This window comes from Catharus ustulatus, chromosome 9 (assembly GCF_009819885.2).
Source record: "Catharus ustulatus isolate bCatUst1 chromosome 9, bCatUst1.pri.v2, whole genome shotgun sequence".
NCBI lineage: Eukaryota > Metazoa > Chordata > Aves > Passeriformes > Turdidae > Catharus > Catharus ustulatus.
Window position 1 is genome coordinate 25,368,930 of NC_046229.1, and position 19,202 is coordinate 25,388,131.

General features: G+C 42.9%; 2 protein-coding genes across 4 annotated transcripts; one reads left to right on the forward strand and one right to left on the reverse strand.

Annotated features, from left to right (window-relative positions):
* The first annotated feature begins 768 nt into the window (after positions 1–768).
* NPL (N-acetylneuraminate pyruvate lyase) lies at positions 769–16,815 on the forward strand. 2 transcript variants are annotated; one of them, XM_033067621.2, is made up of 12 exons: positions 769–934; positions 8,301–8,373; positions 10,083–10,156; positions 10,501–10,588; positions 11,686–11,743; positions 11,825–11,900; positions 13,074–13,166; positions 13,469–13,617; positions 13,808–13,854; positions 14,498–14,582; positions 14,911–14,950; positions 16,039–16,815. In XM_033067621.2, exons 2-12 carry the CDS (start codon positions 8,309–8,311, stop codon positions 16,188–16,190), a joined length of 927 nt encoding a protein of 308 aa, XP_032923512.1. In that variant the 5' UTR covers positions 769–934; positions 8,301–8,308; the 3' UTR covers positions 16,191–16,815. The 2 variants fall into 2 exon arrangements, with proteins under 2 accessions (XP_032923512.1, XP_032923511.1); XM_033067620.2 differs by lacking the exon at positions 769–934 and adding an exon at positions 8,027–8,126.
* On the reverse strand, positions 3,960–19,103 carry LOC117000195 (ATP-dependent RNA helicase A-like). 2 transcript variants are annotated; one of them, XM_033067623.2, is made up of 3 exons: positions 18,740–19,103; positions 18,141–18,429; positions 3,960–4,210 (listed from the first exon to the last, which is right to left on the reverse strand). In XM_033067623.2, exons 1-3 carry the CDS (start codon positions 18,794–18,796, stop codon positions 4,035–4,037), a joined length of 522 nt encoding a protein of 173 aa, XP_032923514.1. In that variant the 5' UTR covers positions 18,797–19,103; the 3' UTR covers positions 3,960–4,034. The 2 variants fall into 2 exon arrangements, with proteins under 2 accessions (XP_032923514.1, XP_032923515.1); XM_033067624.2 differs by lacking the exon at positions 3,960–4,210 and adding an exon at positions 17,289–17,401 and having other exon boundaries at positions 18,740–19,101.
* Between the last annotated feature and the right edge of the window lie 99 nt (positions 19,104–19,202).

Below are 19,202 nucleotides of genomic sequence, written 5' to 3' on the forward strand. Positions count from 1 at the left end.
CATGGCTGTGTGCCCACTTATGACAGGGTCAGTGGCAGGTTTTGTGCTTTGGGAGAAAGGATTTCACATCAATAATGTGTCTCTTCCCCCCACCCGACTTGGATTATGGGAGAGTGGTGCTATACAGAATGCCAGCTTTTCCTTTTTACCACAGGGGTAAAGGGTAGGTAGAAATCTGGCTGCACACTCTGCTGAGACCATCCTCACGAGATTTTTGCTGGCATGTTATGAAAGACAGACAGTGTTCTCTGATGGCTGGCTGTTCTGAGCGGCATTTGAGGTTAATCAGCCCTCTTAGCCCTTGGATATCTGCACAAAGGGGTTATACAAAGCTATTGTGAAATCCTGTCCTGCTTATAATACACACAGCGAAGCCGGGCTCTTCATTTAGCCAGCTGCAGCTCCAGACATAGTTTGGTACCAGCACAATAGAGCAGATTAAACTCCACAGTTTGTATTCTGAGAACACCTCTCAGTTTGTCATGGTTTGTGCAAATTCCTTGCAGCCAAATTCAGCTGAGCTCTCAGGGACTTTTGACATCAATAGCTGGGAATGACTTTTAACAGGAAACTCACTTTGCTTGCTGGGAACTTCATCAGGATGCTATACACTCCTGTTCTGAAAGGGAGGTAAAACCATGCCAAATTGCAATTGTGAATTTATCTCTAGAGCCACAAATCTCTCCAGAGCCACAGAAGAGTGTGGTGTACAGTCATTTGCTACTGGAGTTCATTCAAACAGGCTGAGGCCTGAAATGTGTAATCAGTTCTCTGCATGCTTTGTGCGTTTTATTTTACAGAGTAAACTATTTCTCCATTTTACCTGTGCTCTGCTTGGGTCAAACAGGAACATCAAGAGGGTGTTTGGAGGAGCAGAAGCTGCTTGGTCCTTGCTTGGGAACTACAGGCATGCAAAGGCATGGGCTGGCATAAGGTGAGCTGTCACTTTATCCTGGGGATGTCACCTTCACCCAAAGGAATGAAAGTGTTTTTGGACACCTTCAGAGCAGAAAAGGCCATATGAAAAGCAATCAGCAACATTAGTTTGGCAAATCTCCACAAATTTACCCCAATGGTGAGCACTGAGAAGTATTACCTTGGAAGGGGGGCAAAAATTCTGTAGATAAAGACAAGCCCACAGTGGGTTCTCATTTGGTTTCTAAAACAGAGAGGCCCAGAACAATCCCCCAGTGAGTTTGTGTATGTCCAGCTGATGTCCCTGACAAAGAGTTGACTGTTCTGGTGGAGCTCCCCCAGGCTGGAGAACAATCCTCAGTGTGTTCCCAAGAGGTTGTTTTCCAGCACTCTTGTTTTTACACATAAACATTGAGAGAACATGTCAACAGCTGCATGAGACAGTAGGGCAGGCATGGGGACATGTATTCTGTTTATATACATTCCAAAACTTAGAGAATGGGGATGGTGCAAGCTGACACACAGTCTCACTAGTACCTCCAAATAGAGGAAAACACAAGTACACAGCAGCCATTAAGGCTCCAAAACTCTGTGCCCTTTGACCTCTGTGTAATGTCATAAGTATGCATCTGGGACTTGGCTGGCATTTTCTAGAATGACTAACAAAGCAATATTTTTCTGTTCTCTTGCCTTAAGGAGCAGAGATGAGGGCACAAGCAGATAAAAGCATGTGGTTTGTACCTTAATTTTACTGTCTTCATCTGTGCTGGAGCACTGTGATGAACTGGTACTAAAATAATAACTTTGATTGGATAAGGACAAGGACATGCCTGTGATATGATCACTTGTGATTTCCACTTTTACTCTCTGTAACAAGACCCTAAGCTACATTCTCCACAGCAAAACTGCTTCCATCTGCTCTGTAGCAGCATTACAACCCCTGCTGCCACATCCATGCAGTTGTGTTGTAAGTTACCTTTATCCCTAGAGGCAAGCACAGACTGTACAAGCAGGAATCTTTTCCACTGACCTAATTGTGTCAGGACTGGAGGAACCCAGGAAAAAATTGTGTTGTTACAGTGTGGTTAATGATAACTCTGAGTCATGTTCTTGTAGCTGACAAGTCTGTAGTACAATATGAAGAATGGGCATGTGAGGGACAGGGATGTGTGGCCACTCACGTGTTTTATCAAGTGCTCTCAACCCAAAACTCTAGGCAGTTTTGCATTGTTGCCTAAGCCTGTCAGAGAATCTTTGACAGTGATTTTAATTTAAAAGAACTGAGTCTCTTCACATACAAATGGCCTTTACTTTTGTAAACATACCCTCATTTTATGGTGCAGAAACCTCATTTCACAGCAAAGGAGTTGAGTGTGTGATGTTACTGCAGTTACTGTCCAGGGCAGCAGAAGTGTCCTTATATGTTGTTAGATGAACTGTGGCTTACTGTAAATTCATCTCCCAAAAGAAGCCTCTTATCTCCTTGCTCTAAAGAAAGTCTCCATTGTATATTATACTCTCACTCCCAGCATGGAAAATGAAGAAGCAGTGGAAAGGAAACTGTGGAAAGGAAATCAGTGTCATAACTGCAGTGAGGTGGTATTTAGACCTTATGCTCTGACCTACACATTTTATATTGGCAGGGAAATTTGTTACCATTGGATTTACCTTCAGCCAAGAGTCATCTGCTTTCTGGAAATGTGTATGTGGATTTTGTCCATGTTTTGCCTGATTTCAGCTAGTTTGTTACAAGTGACTTGTGAAGCTACTGCATCTTCCTGCTTACTCAGTGTTACCTAAATCTTGCTGAATGAGTGATTCTGTGCTCACTTCATCAGAGCACGCATGGAACTGGCTTCTCTTGACCAAATAAAAAGCTTCCTACACCCAACACCACTCCTGACTTGGCATTTCCCAAGATTTCTCTGCTGAAGCTCACATTTTGAAACCCTTCCAGGTTTGGGGAATTAGTCCTAAATGAATCCTTGCTTCCAGCTGCTACGAAAAACATTCCAAAACTTTCCTGTCTTCTGTGCATGGAGCCCAGGGAAAAGCTACCCCAGCTTTATATATTGCTTTATTCACTGGTTTATTTCTACAATAAGGCTTATTTTAAATGTGGATCTGTTCTGGATCTAGCTAGAAACTAAACTCAACAAGCAACTGTCTCAGCAAGCTTTAGCCAGTGAAAGAAGTTACCTAGATCCACAGAAACTTCTAGTCCTCTATGAGTACTGAGAATGAATTCATCTTTCCCTGCAAATTCTCCCACATTCTGTTATTGACAGATTCTTCTCAGAAACAAGAACATGAAAAAAGGTAAATTTTTATCTTCAAGATAGGAGTGTCTCATTAAGGGAAAGAGCTAACAGTGCTTACTAGAAAAAAAGTCTTGACACAAATTTATTGTATTGGTGGTTTTGCTTTTTAAAATCATTTTGGAGAGACTTAAGCCTAAACTGTTACAGAATACACCTTACTTGCAAGCATAGCTCTGAAGAGGCAACAGCTGTCTGGGCAGAAACACAGTGGGTTCTGCATTTGCATTTTTTGATTTCCCTTGCCAGAGTTTTAAAGTGATCTTTTCTTTTTCTTTACCTGCTTTGGCCCCCTCCTTCCCTTCCTCCTTCCTTCCCTCTCATTCTCAGCCTACTCCAGTCTAAAGCTGCATGAAGTGAGACCCCCTGGCAGCTCCTCTGCCAAGGACCTGGGGAAAGCTCCTGACTCCTGACTCTCTTGTTCTGAAATCATGGGAACAACCCCACATGTCTGAAGAAGACCCTGATATGCACAAATTGCCCTGGAGAGCTCAGCATTTACTTATGTAGTCCCAGGAACCCAAGAACATGTCCAGACATGATGGAAACAGGCCCGGAGATTAAAGATTGATATGTTAAAGGAAATCTTTTCCTTAAAATAATATTTTAATGTTTTCCATTTCCAAAAAGGCATGAAGCGTAACTAGAACTGAGAGTTTATGTCCTAAACTTCTTCCTCATCTTACTGGCATGAGTGTGGATCATATCAGAACTCTCCCATCTTCTAACAGTGGGAATATTGGTATTGGGTGTGGGGTTTTGTTGGGTACTTCTGTTCTTTAGAGGATGTGAGTAAGGCCTTCAGAGATGGGTTCTTCCAGAACCTGGTGTCTCTTCCTGTCTGTTCCCAGAATGAGCCAAAGCTTCAGTCTGCAGCAGATGGCACTGTTGGCTGTGTTCAGAGGTGAGCTTTACTTGAAGAGTAGCATCCCTGATACTCTCTTGATTGCCAGTGGTCCAGGGTACCCGTGATAGTTCTATTTCCAGAGACATAAATTAGATTATGCTCTTGTTGACTGCTAATAGGAAAACATTTTAACTTGTAAAAAATTACCAGCTGTTAAATGTTAAAATGTTAAAACATCTTTTATGCAGCAGACACAGCAGCCTGAATCAGAGAATCACAGAATGGTTTGTGACTTTAAAGAGCTTTTAATTCCAACTCCCTGTAAGGGAATGTCTGTCTAAGACAGTTAAGAAAATGCTAAGTTAGGAAAATCCTTCAGGTTATGCTTAACTCTACAACAGTTAAACTGGCAAGTTTACAGGTAGAATCAACAGCAAACTTAATAGTTAGAAATGAAAATTCAATATCCAAGAGGTTAGCATTTATTTTCATTTTTGCATGTTTAGATTTAGAGCAGAGTAAATGTAGGTAGGTAGTAGGTAGGTAGATAGATACATACATAGATAATGACATCACATCAACTCCCCAGATGATGTACTTCTGAATACTAGCCAGACATGATGGTATTTAACAGAATTTCTTCACTTTCACAGGTACTGTGTTTCTGAATTTTCATTTAGGCTTCAGTACATCATATTTCTCTGAAAATAGACTTGGGTGTGTCTTTGAAAGAAAATTACATCTGGATACATTTGTGTATTGTAGAGAAAAAGAGGCAAGGCTATAGTGTAGTTATGCCAAACCAAAAGTCCTCCTGAGAAATGGGAAAGCTTGGATGTCAAAACTGTATATATGTAGATAGAACTGTGATTTGGGGAAAGCAGAAGTAAAGGACAGGGGTGGTAAGTTCTCAGTGTATTGGAAAGTAATGGAAAAGTTAAAAAACAGCAACAACAAAAAGTCTGAAAGAAACTTGCAGGGCCTTTGGCTTTAATTATTAAGCGTCTTCAGCAAATCAGTTACTTGAATAATTGAGTTCTTATTAAATAATAGCAATCCACTTCGTTAGCACATGGCAGTAAAAGAGTGTTTATAACTTCCCCATTTGAAATTATCTTACAAAGTTATTTGACATTCACAGAAAAGTTGCTTAAACATATTAAAAACTGTACTTTTATTGCTATACTTATTTTGGAAAAAGAGCAGGTGATTTTTGTTGGCATCTCTAAACTACTGTGTACATCTTCTAAAATGCTCTAAAATCCTTTAATCAGCTCTAAAGAGCTGTAGGGAACTTTGTTTCTTAAACGAGGCAATTGCCTCGAATCAGATGTAATTTACACGACTAAGCCATCTCTAAACCACTCTAAAACTCTTCTAATCAGCTCAGGACTGCCATTGAGATGTATTAAACATCTCAAACTCTTAATGCCCACCTTTAAAATACCTTTACACTTCCTGAAACAGCTGTAAAGATCTGAAAAATAGTTCCAAATTCCTCCAGAACTCCTCAGAGGCACACTAAGTGGTTCTGGGAGCTGTAATATCCATTTGTACAGTGCTTGAGTCCTCCAAACTTCTCTAGCATCTTTCTATACCTCCTCCAGGAGGCTTTTTCTGATCATATCTAGAGTTCCTCTACAATGATTTGAAGCTCTGTGAATTTCCCCTGGGCCTCTAAAACTCCTCTAAGGACCGCTAAACCTCCTTGAATATGCTGTGAGGTGCTCTAATCCCCTCTAAAATACCACTACACAGCTACAAAACATCTCTGACGAGCTCTGAAAAAGCTATTATTACACCCCCCAAGTTACACCTTTTAAAATCTGATTCTAAAAGATTATAGAGTGCTAAAGTGTGGACTTCTTTTAAGAGCTCCACAATACTCTAGAAAGCTTAAAGAGCTCTAAAGTGCACCACACTGCTCTACAACCCATCTCAGCAGCTCTAAAACTATTCTGATTGGCTACAAACAACAGTGAGAAGTTACAAATTTCTCTAAAATTTCCATTCTGAAAATCCTCTAAACAACACTACTACCACGATGCTTAAAGTAGCAGTAAATTGCCTCAAAATAGATCTCGAGCCCTTCTCAGTTTCCTTGCAACTGCTCTAGAATTCTTTTCTGCAGTTCTGGAATTCCTGCTTCGAGACAGTGCTAAAACTCTTCTGAAATCCTCTAAAACCATTCTGAACTGCTCTGAGTTGATCTAAATGTCCTATAAACTGTTCTAAGCAGCCCTAAAGTCCTGTGAAATGTGCCAGAACTCTTGTAGAGTACTAAACTCCTTTAGCTATTCTAAACCTCTTCTCAACACCTCAGAGCTCCCCTAAACTGATCTAAAGCTGCTCTGTGTTGCTGTAAGCAGCACTGGTATGTCTTTAAATGCATCTAAAATGCCTCTAAATCTCTACTGTACAATTCTCATCTCCTCCAGGCAGCTTTAAAATTCCTCTGAAGAGTTCAAAACAACTCTAAAACCATGACTCCTGCAGAGTTCTAAGTAGCTCTAAACCTCTCCAGGCTACTGAAAAGCTTCTCTCCTGTGCTGTCAACTCCATGAAGTAGCACTAAAATGGCATTAAAATACTCAGGAAATCTTAAGGACTTCCTCTAAATGGCTCTATAGAGCACTTCCCAATGGACATGGTACACATGTGGTGAAAGCATGTTGGGCTGCATGCAAGGAGTAGCCTGCTCCTTTGCCTTTCTCACACAGGGACGTGGATGTGTCCCAGAGCAGGAACATTGCACTGCTATTGGGAGTGCTTCCAGCACCTCAGCAGGGCTGGGATTACAGTATTAGGTTAGATATTGGGAAGAGGTTTCTCTGTGTGAGGGTTGGGAGGCCCTGGCACAGGTTGTGTCCTGGAAGTATCCAAGGCCAGATTGGACAGGGCTTGGTGCAAGCTGGGCTAGTGGAAAATGTCCCTACCCATGGCAGGGGTGGCACTGGGTGACCTTTTAAGGTCCCTTGCAACCCAAATCATTCAAAGATTTTGTTTGTCTCCATCCTGTTATTTATTAATATTTAAAGGTTCATTTATTTATTTTTATCCTGAAGTTTGCAGATAATGATGGATGACCCAAACAGGGGCAGTAGGAGCCTGTGGGAGTTGTGACTGTGCTGGGTGGGGCCATGGGGGCTGAGGGGCAGGAAGGGGATGGGATGGGATGGGAGGGGATGGAGATGGGGACACGAATGAGGAGGATGTGGCCAAGAAGGCCAATGGTCCCTGGCCTGTGTCAGGAATAGCATGGCCAGCAGGAGCAGGGAGGTCATTCTGCCCCTGGACTCAGTACTGGTGAGGCCACACCTCGAGTGCTGTGTCCAGTTCTGGCCCCTCAGTTCAGGGAGGACATTGAGACGCTTGAGCATGTCCAGAGGAGGCAACGAGGCTGGGGAGGGGCTGGGAACACAAACCCTGTGAGGAAGGACTGAGGGAGCTGGGAGTGTTCAGCCTGGAGAAAATGAGACTCAGGGGTGACCTCATCACTCTCTATAACTCCCTGAAAGGTGGCTGTGCTCAGCTGGGGTTGGGCTCTTTGCCTGGTAACCACTGGCAGAAACAAGAGGACACAGTCTCAAGCTGTCAAGGGAAAATTAGGTTGGATATAAGGAAAAAGTTTTTCACAGAAGGAGTGATCAAGTACTGGAATGGTCTGCTGAGGGAGGTGGTGGAGTCACCATCCCTGGATGTGTTTAAAAAAACACTGGATGTGGCACTTGGTGCCATGGTCTAGTTGAGGTGTTAGAGCATGATCTTGCAGGTCTCTTGCAATCCAGCGATTCTGTGACTGTGGGCTGGGCAGGGAAGGCTGCGTGGAGATGGGCTGGTCATGGGGGCAGTGATGAGGAGGGTGGGCAGGGCTGGGCTGGGCTGGTCATGGGGACAGTGATGAGGACGGTGGGCTGGGCTGGGCGGGGAAGGCTGGGCAGGCTGGGCTGCGCTGGGCTGGCTGTGTCTCGTCAGCTGCTGCCGCTGTCCCCGCCCCTGTCCCGGCTCCTGCCGTGCCCGCAGCCGCTGGAGCAGCGCGGATCGAGGTGCGGGGCAGCCGTGCCGATCCCCCCGCTCCCAACATCCTTCCCCTCGGGAATGGCTCTGCAGAGCCGCCCTCCCTGCCCGGCGGGCTCGGCTGCACGGCCCGCGGGGTTTTCACCCCTTCACAGAAGCATCGGAGCAGACATGGTAATCCCTTTTGCACCTTTTTCTTCCAGACAGATCAATGACACCCCGAAAGAAGTTAAAGGGTCTTGTCGCTGCCACCATCACTCCAATGACTCCGGATGGGTGAGCTGTCAAAGTAACACTGAGTGCTGCTTCCTTCTTTCCTTCCACCCCTATTTTCCTTCTTTCTTACTTGGAACAGATCTGCATGGGGTTTTTTTTTTATTTATGGGGGTTTTCTTTTTTTTTTTTTTTTTTTTTTTTAATTAGATCTCTGATGGGATTGGGGGAACTATTAAATTGGTCCCACTATTAATAGGACCTGAGTGAGATTCCCTTGTCTCTGCTTCCTTCTGATGCCAGCAAGTACTGTGGCTCTGGGTCTGGAATTTGGATCATCTTGTATCTCCTTTTCTGTTTTGCTTTATGGATGCAAATTAAATCATAGTACAATATCATATCATAGCAAATCAACATTTATCATAGTAAATCAAAGTTTATAATAGTAAATCAATATGTAGAGCATTGCAGTGTTTTTACATTTGTTAGGGAAAATTGCAGTCCTAGTTACAAAGAGCTCTCAAGAGCTAGAAAATAATTGTCAGAATCTGAAGGCCTTTTAGACTTCTCTCTACCTTAGCTAAGTCATGCATGCAGTCATGTGTGTATGAGTGCATTGAATTAGTCTAAACTTGGAGAAAATTTTGCAAGGACAGCACAGTTTTGAAAATAACATCAAACTGAAACTTGAAATTCAGCTTTCTTCAGAGCAGAGGTGGCAAACAGAAGCTTCCTGACTGCATTTTGATGTTGCAAGACCAAGTTGTTTGGAGTCAGCAGAGAACCCTGAGCTCTTGTGGGGGATGTGTCAGGATCTGTACCTGCTTTTGAGAGAGAAAGTGGAGATTCGGTAATACAGATCTCCAAAAGTGAACTTTAAGTGCTGAAAAACATGGCTCCTTCCCAGTCAGGGAACTCATTCCTTTGCAGTCACTGCTTTGGTTTTTGCTTTAAAGCAAACTTATTTCTGATTTCTTTTTCATTATGGCTCAAATTTATCACAACATAGTATTTAGAGAGTGACCTGAGCCCTTTGCCTGGACTCCATGGTCCTTGTCAGATATGTTCTGGAAAGGCATCTGTGGAATTTTGGGTGTTGTGTAAAACCTATCAAGGCTCCAGAATTTACTTCCAGACCATAGGTTTGGTCTGTATTTTTGACAAATGAAAACAACAGTGAAGTATTATACAGTAGTGAACAAAATAAGTTTGTCTTGCATAGAAGAAAACCCAAGAATTCTCTTTCCCCTCTTTGGCAGGGAATTCTGTTGCTCTTCTCATCCTTTAATGAGAGAGAGAGGTCAAAGTCACATCCAGCAGATGCCATTTCATTCTCTGTATCCAGCAGTTATAACCATCCAGCAGTTTAACCATTTGCCAGCACTTGCACAAATAACTTTGTGCTCTCAAGAGGACTCCTGTTTCCCTCAAAAGAGGAAGAGGTTTTAGTGTCTCCTGTTCTCTCATATCTCCCAAAAAAGTTCTTTGCTGTGACAAGCCTGCAGCAATTCCCAGTAAAAGTTTGGAACAGCAAACTACGCGTCAGGAGGAAGGGAAACAGCAAGAGCAAATTCAAGGCTGAGCTGCTGCCCTCAGATGTTAAACAGATGTCAAGGGTTTCTTAACTCTGGGTAATCTGTCTGTATACCAATGCAAGGCTTCAAAATCCATGGGGTTTTTTTGGTTTCTTAATCACTAAGTTAAAAATAACTAACCTTAATAACATAAAAAATAAATAAGTGGGGACTTAGCTCTGGTTCCTTTTATTGCAGAAAAATTAACCTCCCAGTGATTGGCCAGTACGTGGATTATTTGGTAAATGAGCAGAATGTGAAGAATGTTTTTGGTAAGTGACAGAAACTGCATTACAGCCCTTTTACCTGGGTGGGAATCCTGTGATATCTTACCTGGTAGGAGCTGTAGTGGGAGGGAATGGGGACATGGGGTCATCCTGGCCATTTATATTCACCAGTGGAGAGAGTGCAAGAGGTACTAAAGGCATCTGCTTTTGTCCACACCCCATTTCTGTGGGGGATAAAATAAGGTGCCTTCATAACATTCCCAGAGATGAATGGATAATTCATCTGTATGTGTTGACAGAGGAGATTAATCTGAATGATTCTTCCCAACTCAAAAATGTTAGTTCTTGCCTTCAGTGAAACTGATGTGTGTTTTGTTGTGTTGAAACAGTGAATGGCACAACAGGAGAAGGCCTGTCCCTTAGCATCCAGGAGAGGAAGCAGTTGGCAGACGAATGGGTGTGCCAGGGGAAAGACAAGTAAGTAACTGAGAGGGAATGGGGAATTCCAGCTCTTATGTTATAATAATGCCAGATTGCAAAACTAAGTGTGCTGAAGTGTGGTTTTTTTTTTTAGTATTGTGTTACTGGGCTTTGTTCCCCAGCTCCTTTATCACAGACTTATGTTTTCCTGCTGCTAGGAGAGCTTGTGAGAGTCTTTCTCTTTGGTACACTGAGAGGTGGGGGAATGAGAAAGGGCTTGGAAGAGAAGGGCTGTGCCCTTTGCTTAGTCTTGAGAAGTAATGCAAATAAAGAGCATTTCTGAACCTTTTAATGTATTATATTATTTGGTGTGACTGAAGCTGAGGTGTCAAGTGCTTAACTGCTTCCCTAAAGGTGCAAAATTAGTAATAGAAGAAAGAATTCAATCTGGATCTGCAGCTGTGTATCCAATTGCAGCTTCATTCTCCCTTTCTTGTACCTGTCATAGCCTTGTACCCCTCACTGCTGCCTTTCTCTTGGATGCTGGGTCAGAGGATGAGCAGAGGAGGAGGTGTTTTGGGGGAGAAGGATAATGAGGAGAAATAAACTGGTGTGAAGGATGACAGCCTTCAGATCCATAGCCTTTATATCCAAGTCTCCTATAGATATAAAGGAAAAAAACAGCAGTGGGGTTTATGAGCTGGAACATGGAGGATTCCCTTCACAAGAGCAGGCAAGCAGTCAAAGGTGCTGCTGTGGGGTGGAACTCTTCTGGTAGGTTTGTGGAGAAATAGTTTAGAAAGTAAAGATATACTTTGTTTTCCTTTACCCTTCCCGGGCTCCCCTTGAATCATTGATGTGTTAATTTCAATTTCCTAATAAAATGCTAAGATTCATCCCTCCTGACAGCCTTGCAAGTACAACAGCAAGTCACATGTGACTTATGTTTACAAATGGGTTCTCTTCCTTCCACCACCGCTTGTCACTGTCACCATTTTCTCCATGTTTCTGCTCATCAGGTCAACATAGGCTCAACTCTTTTTTTAGGTTCTTGTTCTGTCACTGTCTGGGCTGAAGCAAGTAATTTTGGCAGCCTGGTAGTTCACCATCACTGAAACCTCCCCAAAATCTTCTGAATTTGTTTTTTTGTGCAGATTGGACCACGTGATCATTCATGTGGGAGCATTGAATCTGCCAGAGTGCCAAGAGCTGGTGTGTATATGATATTTTTCACTCTGTGTGATAAATAGAAGCAGATGTACCCTCAGATACTTTCCACTCTCTCTTTTATAGGCAAGACACGCAGCAGCCATAGGTGCTGGTGGCATCGCTGTCATAGCCCCCTTCTTCTTCAAACCCACAAAAAAAGGTGAGTAGATGTGATTGCTGAGGCCTTTAAATTTCCCTCCCAGCCTTCATCCTAAAGGATTAAAGCCATGTACTTTGTTTGGAAAATATTCTGATTATAATGTTTGCACAACTGTAATGGAAAAGCAAAACCTGCAAGAAGCATTTTTTAAAGATGATAGATAGCAGAATTGTGCTAGTAAGAAATGGGAAGGATGTCTTTTGGGATGTATTTCGTTAGCCTTTTGTAAAAAGAATAATTGCTTTTGGAAAGAATAGTCTATTTAACTAATCTGTGTTCTGAATGGATAGTTTGGTGTTCACACTTGATCTGAGCCACACTAGGAAGCAGCTGGTTCCATGCTGACCCTTGCTGGGCACTGACCAACTTGAGCAACTGCTGAAACACAGTTGTGGCTCCTGTTTCTGAGGTGATCAGGTTTGGTTCTGTCTGTATAAGGTTACCTCAAAACTTCCAAACTGAGTATTTTGTCCTGAAGATCCTGGCAATAACATAAAAGAACCATATGAAGTGGAGGTTTGTAAAAGAAATATTAGAAGTTGTCTGAATGAATTCTGAATGTTCATATGAAAGCACCAGAAGAAACCAGAGTAACTTGCCAGAATGGCTGATAGTGACAGCCAGGACACAGTCAGTGGCAATCAGACTGGTACTTACAGAGGAACAGCACAAAAGTCAGCAGAAACCTTGCTGAGAGTAGGATGGCAGTTCAGCACTGTTTTTTTTTTTTTGCCATTCTTCTTCCTTCTGTGTCAATGAGAAAATTTCCTAAGATCTATGAAAGATGCAATGAGCAAGATTCTCAGGGAGAATGTCAGCCATAACAACTCTTTGATTCCTAAAATGTTGCAAAAAAAGTTCTCCAAAACCCTGCTCCATTTGGCACACAGGTCTGGCACATGTGAGAGCATGCCTGAGTTACACCTGTAAGAGAATGAGTGGGAGCTCCTGAAACTGGTTTGGTTTAGAAGAAATATTGTCTTTGCCTTTCTTAAGGTCTTCCCCTGATTTATATCACATTTAATGTTTTATGGCATGTGAAGGGTTTTGTATGACTTGCTCTCTGTGGTGCACAAGGTGAGGCCTTTCCACAGCCCCTGTGCTGTGAATCTGAACTGTGCCTCCCTATGAATGTCTCCTTCTCTTATGAGATACCTGATGGTTTCTTTCTAGATGAGCTGGTTGCTTTCTTACAGAAGGTTGCATCTGAAGCCCCTGAGGTGCCATTTTATTACTATCACATTCCTCCTCTGACGGGTGTGAAGAGTAAGTACAGAGTACAGATTCTTTGCTTATTTGCTCTGGAAAGAAGGTTATATGGTGTTTTTGAAACCATGGGTTTATATTCAGTCTTAAATGTGTTATTGCCAGTTCATTCCTAAACTACTTCTGATCTGGTAAGAGTCTTACTCTTTGTTGTCTTACTCGTTTTAGAGCTGTATAATTCACTAGGCTTGGGCTGAAAGTGAACAATTTGTAAAACCTGAAGTCTTTCTCATGGGAACAAGGCAGGGAACTCTCCCAAAACAGGCCTGAGTTCCCTCATATGAGATTGCTATTCTGCACAGTTCGTGTGGAAGAGTTGCTGGATGGGATAAAAGCACAGATCCCCACCTTCCAGGGTGTGAAGTTCAGTGACACGGACCTCTTGGACCTGGCACAGTGCATAAACAAGAATGAAACAGGGGAGTTTGAATTTCTTTATGGGGTGGATGAGGTAAGACACTTTTCTTGAAAGTAATTTCATCTAAGGTCCTCTCTTGCTTCAGCCTTGGGGAAGAAGTAACCCTGGACACTCGGTGCAAAGCAGTTTTGCTGCTCCCTCCCACCACCCCTTTTTTCCCTTGATTTTATTACATGAAGTAAATTTTTTAAACTTTTTTTTTTCTCCCTCCACCCCAAACTAGCAACTGTTGGGTGCACTGGCAGTAGGGGCAAATGGAGCAGTTGGAAGGTCAGTATGGCTTGGACTCCCTCCCCTCACACATACACTGTGCTGTTTTATCTTCCACTATCTGCATAGCATTTCCCTGACTGCCTTCATTCACAGCAATGGAAGATTTTGGAGGATAGGGATGTACAGAGGCAAACAGACACATAATCTATCCGCAGTCCTAGTGATGGGACTCAGATTATGTTCCTTTGGGTGATCACTGGTTTCTAAGCTGCTCACATGAGCAGTCTGTGAGGGAAAGGGCTGTGCTGAGTTTAATTTGTAATTTATCCTCAGCCCTTCATATCAAGCTGATTAGATGAATTACTGTGTGATACCTGTGTTCCTATCTAGGCAATCCATTAAATGAACAAGCAACTGGAAAATTAAGTGATTGACTTTCCTTATTTGCCAGGTGATGTCTTTTATTTTTAGTTTTGAAAAGCAGTTCCATTTGGAAAGAGCTGGGAAGAGAAATTGGCTCTCTTAGTTCTTCCATGGAGCTTGGCATACTTGGCTTGATACCACACATAAACTCCACAAATTTCTCTCACAATAATGAGAATGTCAACAGCAAAAGCCTGTGGTTACTTCTTTTGTTTCACTGGTTTTAAGTTCCTTCTTTGCATTTACCAGTTCTATTTTTGGTTTGGTTTTTTGACAGTACATACAACTATTTGGGCCGACAAACCAACCTGATGTTGCAAGCCTTTGCGAAGCCAGACTTTGCCTTGGCACAGCAGTATCAGGTACAGCATCTTCCTGAGCCTCACTGGGAGCAACCTTCTTTCTCTTCCAGCTTTACTGTGGCTGTTCTCCATGTGGTTCTGTCACCCATACTGAGGCAGATTTATTAAAGAAAAACTCTTTCATCTCCACCCCACCTTTTTGTTATTCACGCCCTCCTCACTTTTTTGACCATTCCTCACTACCTTTTAACCAAGGCCTTTTAACGACTTACCCTTCAACTCTAATTTCCTCCATGCAAGTGAGCAATGCTATAAGATATAAATATAGTAGCTTTAGATGCTTTTACACCTTCAAATCTGTTAATAAATTACTGTTGGTCTTTTCTAGTTTCTCACTGGAGAATTTCTCAATTTTGTCATCAAACTGGGTAAGTAAACTGGGTAAACACTGCCTGTTTCCCTCATGTCTAAAAGTGCAAACTTTCTGCTTCTCAAACTCTCATATTGCTGTACTCTTAGAACTTCCTTCCTGAAAGATTTTGCAGAGAAAAACTGTTGCATCTGCTGTTTCCCAACTTAGTAGCAGTTGGGAGCTCAACAAAGGGAGCTGAGCAAGCATCCCTGACAGATTCCACTCTCCCTTCCTTCCTTCTGCTGTGAGATCTCACAGATTTAAAGCTGTGACTCTGTGATTTACCCTTGTTCTTATCCTGACTCTTTCTGTGGGTTGGTTTTTTTGTTAGGTTTTTTTCCTTCCATCTCTCCAAAAGCTCATTTCCAGCTTTGTTTCTACAATAATTTCTCTGAAATGGTGGTGCCTAAGTAGAAGAATGGCTCTGATTCTTCTCTCTTCTGCCTTGCTGCAATTAAACAGGAATTTTGTTGAAGGCTGTACAAGGCAAAAACATTTAAAAATTGAATGATTTTTAGAAACAAAATCAAGTTTAAATATAAAAAACAATTAAAACCAACAGAGTGGTTTAGGGAGACGGAAACAAACAGGAAATGTTTACATTAAATTATATCAGACTTTAATGAAGAGAACTGTTTATTATGAGTTTGCTGGACATGTGCAAGCCCTGATGAATCTTGCCAAGCTTTAGAGCCTGGTTGTATTTATTGGGTTCAAAGTCAGAGGAATTGCAGTATTTTTTAGCCTTATAGATGCAGATGCAAACACTAAATATCCAGAGGTACAAAAGAAGTTGTGAGCTATGGACAGAGAGCTGGATGTCACTACTCCCAAGGCTTGGCTCTGTGTGAGTCTGCATGAGGGGATGCTTACATATGAATAAATGTAGTAACTAGGTGTAATTTTTACTGCAGTGTTGCCCCTGTCTGCAAGCACAGTTACTTGTTTTCAGTTACCCTGTTCTTGCTTCCAAGAAATGCCTGAAACCTGGTTGATACTGAATTACACAGAAAATCTGTACTGCTGCTTTTTTGAACACCTGTATTGAGGCTGCTTTAAGGAAAGTGGTCTGCTAATGTCCTGATTTTGCTTTTGTCTGCCCAGGTTTTGGTGTTGCACAGACCAAAGCTGTAATGACTTCTGTTTCTGGCATTCCCATGGGACCTCCACGGCTTCCGCTTGTTGGTGCCTCCAGCGAGTTCATCATCAAGGCCAAAGCCAAGCTGGACAGCATTGTGTGGCCTGATGGGCACTGATCACAGACTCATGGAATCACTAAGGTTCAGAAAGACCTCTAAGATCATCAGGTCCAAACCATTAACCTGACACTCCTGGGTCCACCACTAAGCCACATCCCCAACTTCCACTTGTATGATGTTGTTCACTTCCATGTGGATCTGGAGGTTTCTTTTCTGGGATTCTCTGCCATATGGCACATCCCCCACATGATGGGCAGGATTTCTTTCAGGGAACTGGCAATGTGCCCAAGCCCCTTCCTGTCAGGGCTGGCTTTGCTGGGGCACGTGTGGCCTGACAGTTTACACTGCTCCCTTGGAACTCTGCATGTTCCAGGACTGACTGGGCTTGTTTAATAAAAACCAGCAAATTTTTCCCAGTTAAAGGAGAGGGCTGATAACTTTTTCCTAGAAAGGAGGAAGATCTATCTCTACCCCCTCTCAGCTGGATGGTGCTTTGTCCTCTCCATGAGGACACTACATTGTGGGTTTAAACAACAGTATGACACCAGCAGGTTGCTCAGGCTGGTATCTGTTCATCAAAGTCACTGGGACATTGTCTGTGCATGTAAAATCCTGCTTCTGTCTGAGCTCTGTGTTTATACACCTTAATGCAAAATTAAAAAAAGAAATCACTTCTGTAACAGCAAGCTTTGGATCACTAATAAGCAGGTATTTCTCAATTTTTTCCCTTAGGACAGAAATAAAGCCACAATTGAGCTGTAGACTTCCATGTGGCAGTACAGAATGCTGTCATGCAGGTTAGGAAGGCAGAGAATCATAAAAACATAGAATGCTTTGGGATGGAAAGGACCTTAAAATCATCTCATTCCATCCATTGCCTTGGGCAGGGACATTTTGCACTGTCCTAGAATGCTCCAAGCCCTGTCCAACCTGGTCTTGGACACTTCAGGAAAGGGGCAGCCACAGCTTCTCTGGGCACCCTGTGCGAGGGCCTCAGCACCCTCACAGGGGAAAACTTATTCCTAATACCCCATCTAACCCTGCCCTCTGTCAGTGGGAAGCCATTCCTTGTGTCCTGTCACTCCAGGCCTTGTCCCAAGTCTCTCTCCTGCTCTCTTAGAGCCCATTTAGACACTGGAAGGGGCTCTGAGGTCTCACCTGAGCCTTCTTTTCTCCAAGCTGAACACCCCCAGCTCTCCCAGCCTTGTCTCCAGAGCAGAGGGGCTCCAGCCTTTAGAGCATCCTCAAGGCCTTCTCTGGACTCGCTCCTGAAAGGGTTAAAAGCATTGTGCCTAGGCATGCTTGGGCAAGAATAACATACACCACAACCAATATAGAACCTTGCAAATATTACCCACAAGCTAAAGACACAGGATGAAACTAGGCAACAAATAGAGAACAGAACTTGCATACGATGAAGAGCAGGCCTGCTGTTTTGGAGACACTCCTCAAATACATCAGCCCATTGTATATTCATAGACTCTCATGCATTATTCAAAAACATTCCTTTCAGTTTCCCCCAACTTGCCCCTTCTTTCCATCCTGTAAATCAACATTTTTTTTATTTCTCCTTGGGGCTCCATTCTGTCACATCCTCCCTGGTAACGGCAATCAATAAATTTCTTCCTTGGGGTTCTGGCATCTTCATCCAGATAGGATAATCCAAGAATGTGAAGAATTTCCTGATCATCTTTTACTCTTCTGCATTAGTTACAGGAACAAAAGCTTTTTATAATACTATGCTATAGTCCCAGAAAAATATATATTTATCACACTACTATTTCTAAGTTTTGTTAATAGCAGAACTAAAAGGAAGTATATTCATACAGCAAACATTATACATACAGCATTCATTTTAATGTTTGCAAAATCCAGTAATATAATATGTACTTAAAACAGTCTCAGAAGTGTCTTGGCCCTGTTTGGGGCAATTCCCTCCAGCAGCTCCATGTCCTGATGTTGGGAAACACAGAACTTTGCAGGTGGGGTCTCACCAGAGCAACTAACCTGATGTCAGATTGAAAGGTGCATCTTTTTGTGCCCTGGGCTGAACCTCTTGCTGGCTGAGGGTCCCTGTGGCTGACACATGAGGGGTCCCATGCCCTGACTGCTCCTCAAGAAAAGAATCATTGCAGGAGGCTGGAAAGGGGGAAGAGAGATCCAGGATATACTGGGGCACTTGAGTGGTTTTATCACAACCAGTGGCACCACGGATGACAACAGAATTGTGATGGATTGCATCCAGAATTTCACTTTCAAAATTCTTCACAGGTAAGGCCTCTCTTGCTTCTTGGATCTGGAAAAGAAATTGCCAAAATCTCCAAAAATCAGCCTGTTCTGCTCCACATCTATACTTTGCCTCACTTTTCCTACACTTTAGCCTTACCCAAAGGAAAAACTGCCAAACAACAGGTCACAATTTGTATCTTTTCCTGACACAGCACAACTCACCCCCACATCCACCCCACTGGAACATCCAGGGCTTCTGAAAACGTGCTGTGTATTTGTGCTGAAATCCAGCCTTATACACTTTGTGTAATGTCCAACCCCTCCTGGAAAATAAAGAGCCTGGCACAAGGATGACAGATCACAGCAAACACAGTTACCTTCTGCAATTCCTGATCCTGCTCCAGACGGTACATGAAATCACTTTTCAGATCCATGCTTATTTGCTCCGGACTGAGCTGGAAGTGCAAGACATTATTTGGAGGCTTTTGGATCCTTCTTCTTACCTACATCATAACTTCAGTATCAGATCAGTTACACCAACATCATGATCCCAAATATCCCTTAAGGATCATTTCCTGCATTACTCCCTGAAATCTGAGCAGTTTTATTTCATTCATTCCAGCGTATTAAACATTCATCTCCAAAGACGTCTCTCAGAAAGACCGTGAACACTGAAAAAGAACGATTGTTTAAATTTAAACACTTTGACTGCTCTATTCAGCAGTAGGACAAGAAGATGATGGTTCGGACAAGAGGCAGTCGAGGGGCGCTGGAGGGCGGAGCGAACGCGCCCGGCGCTGTTCTGGTCGCTCCCGGCCGCCGTTCCCGTGCGCAGGCGCT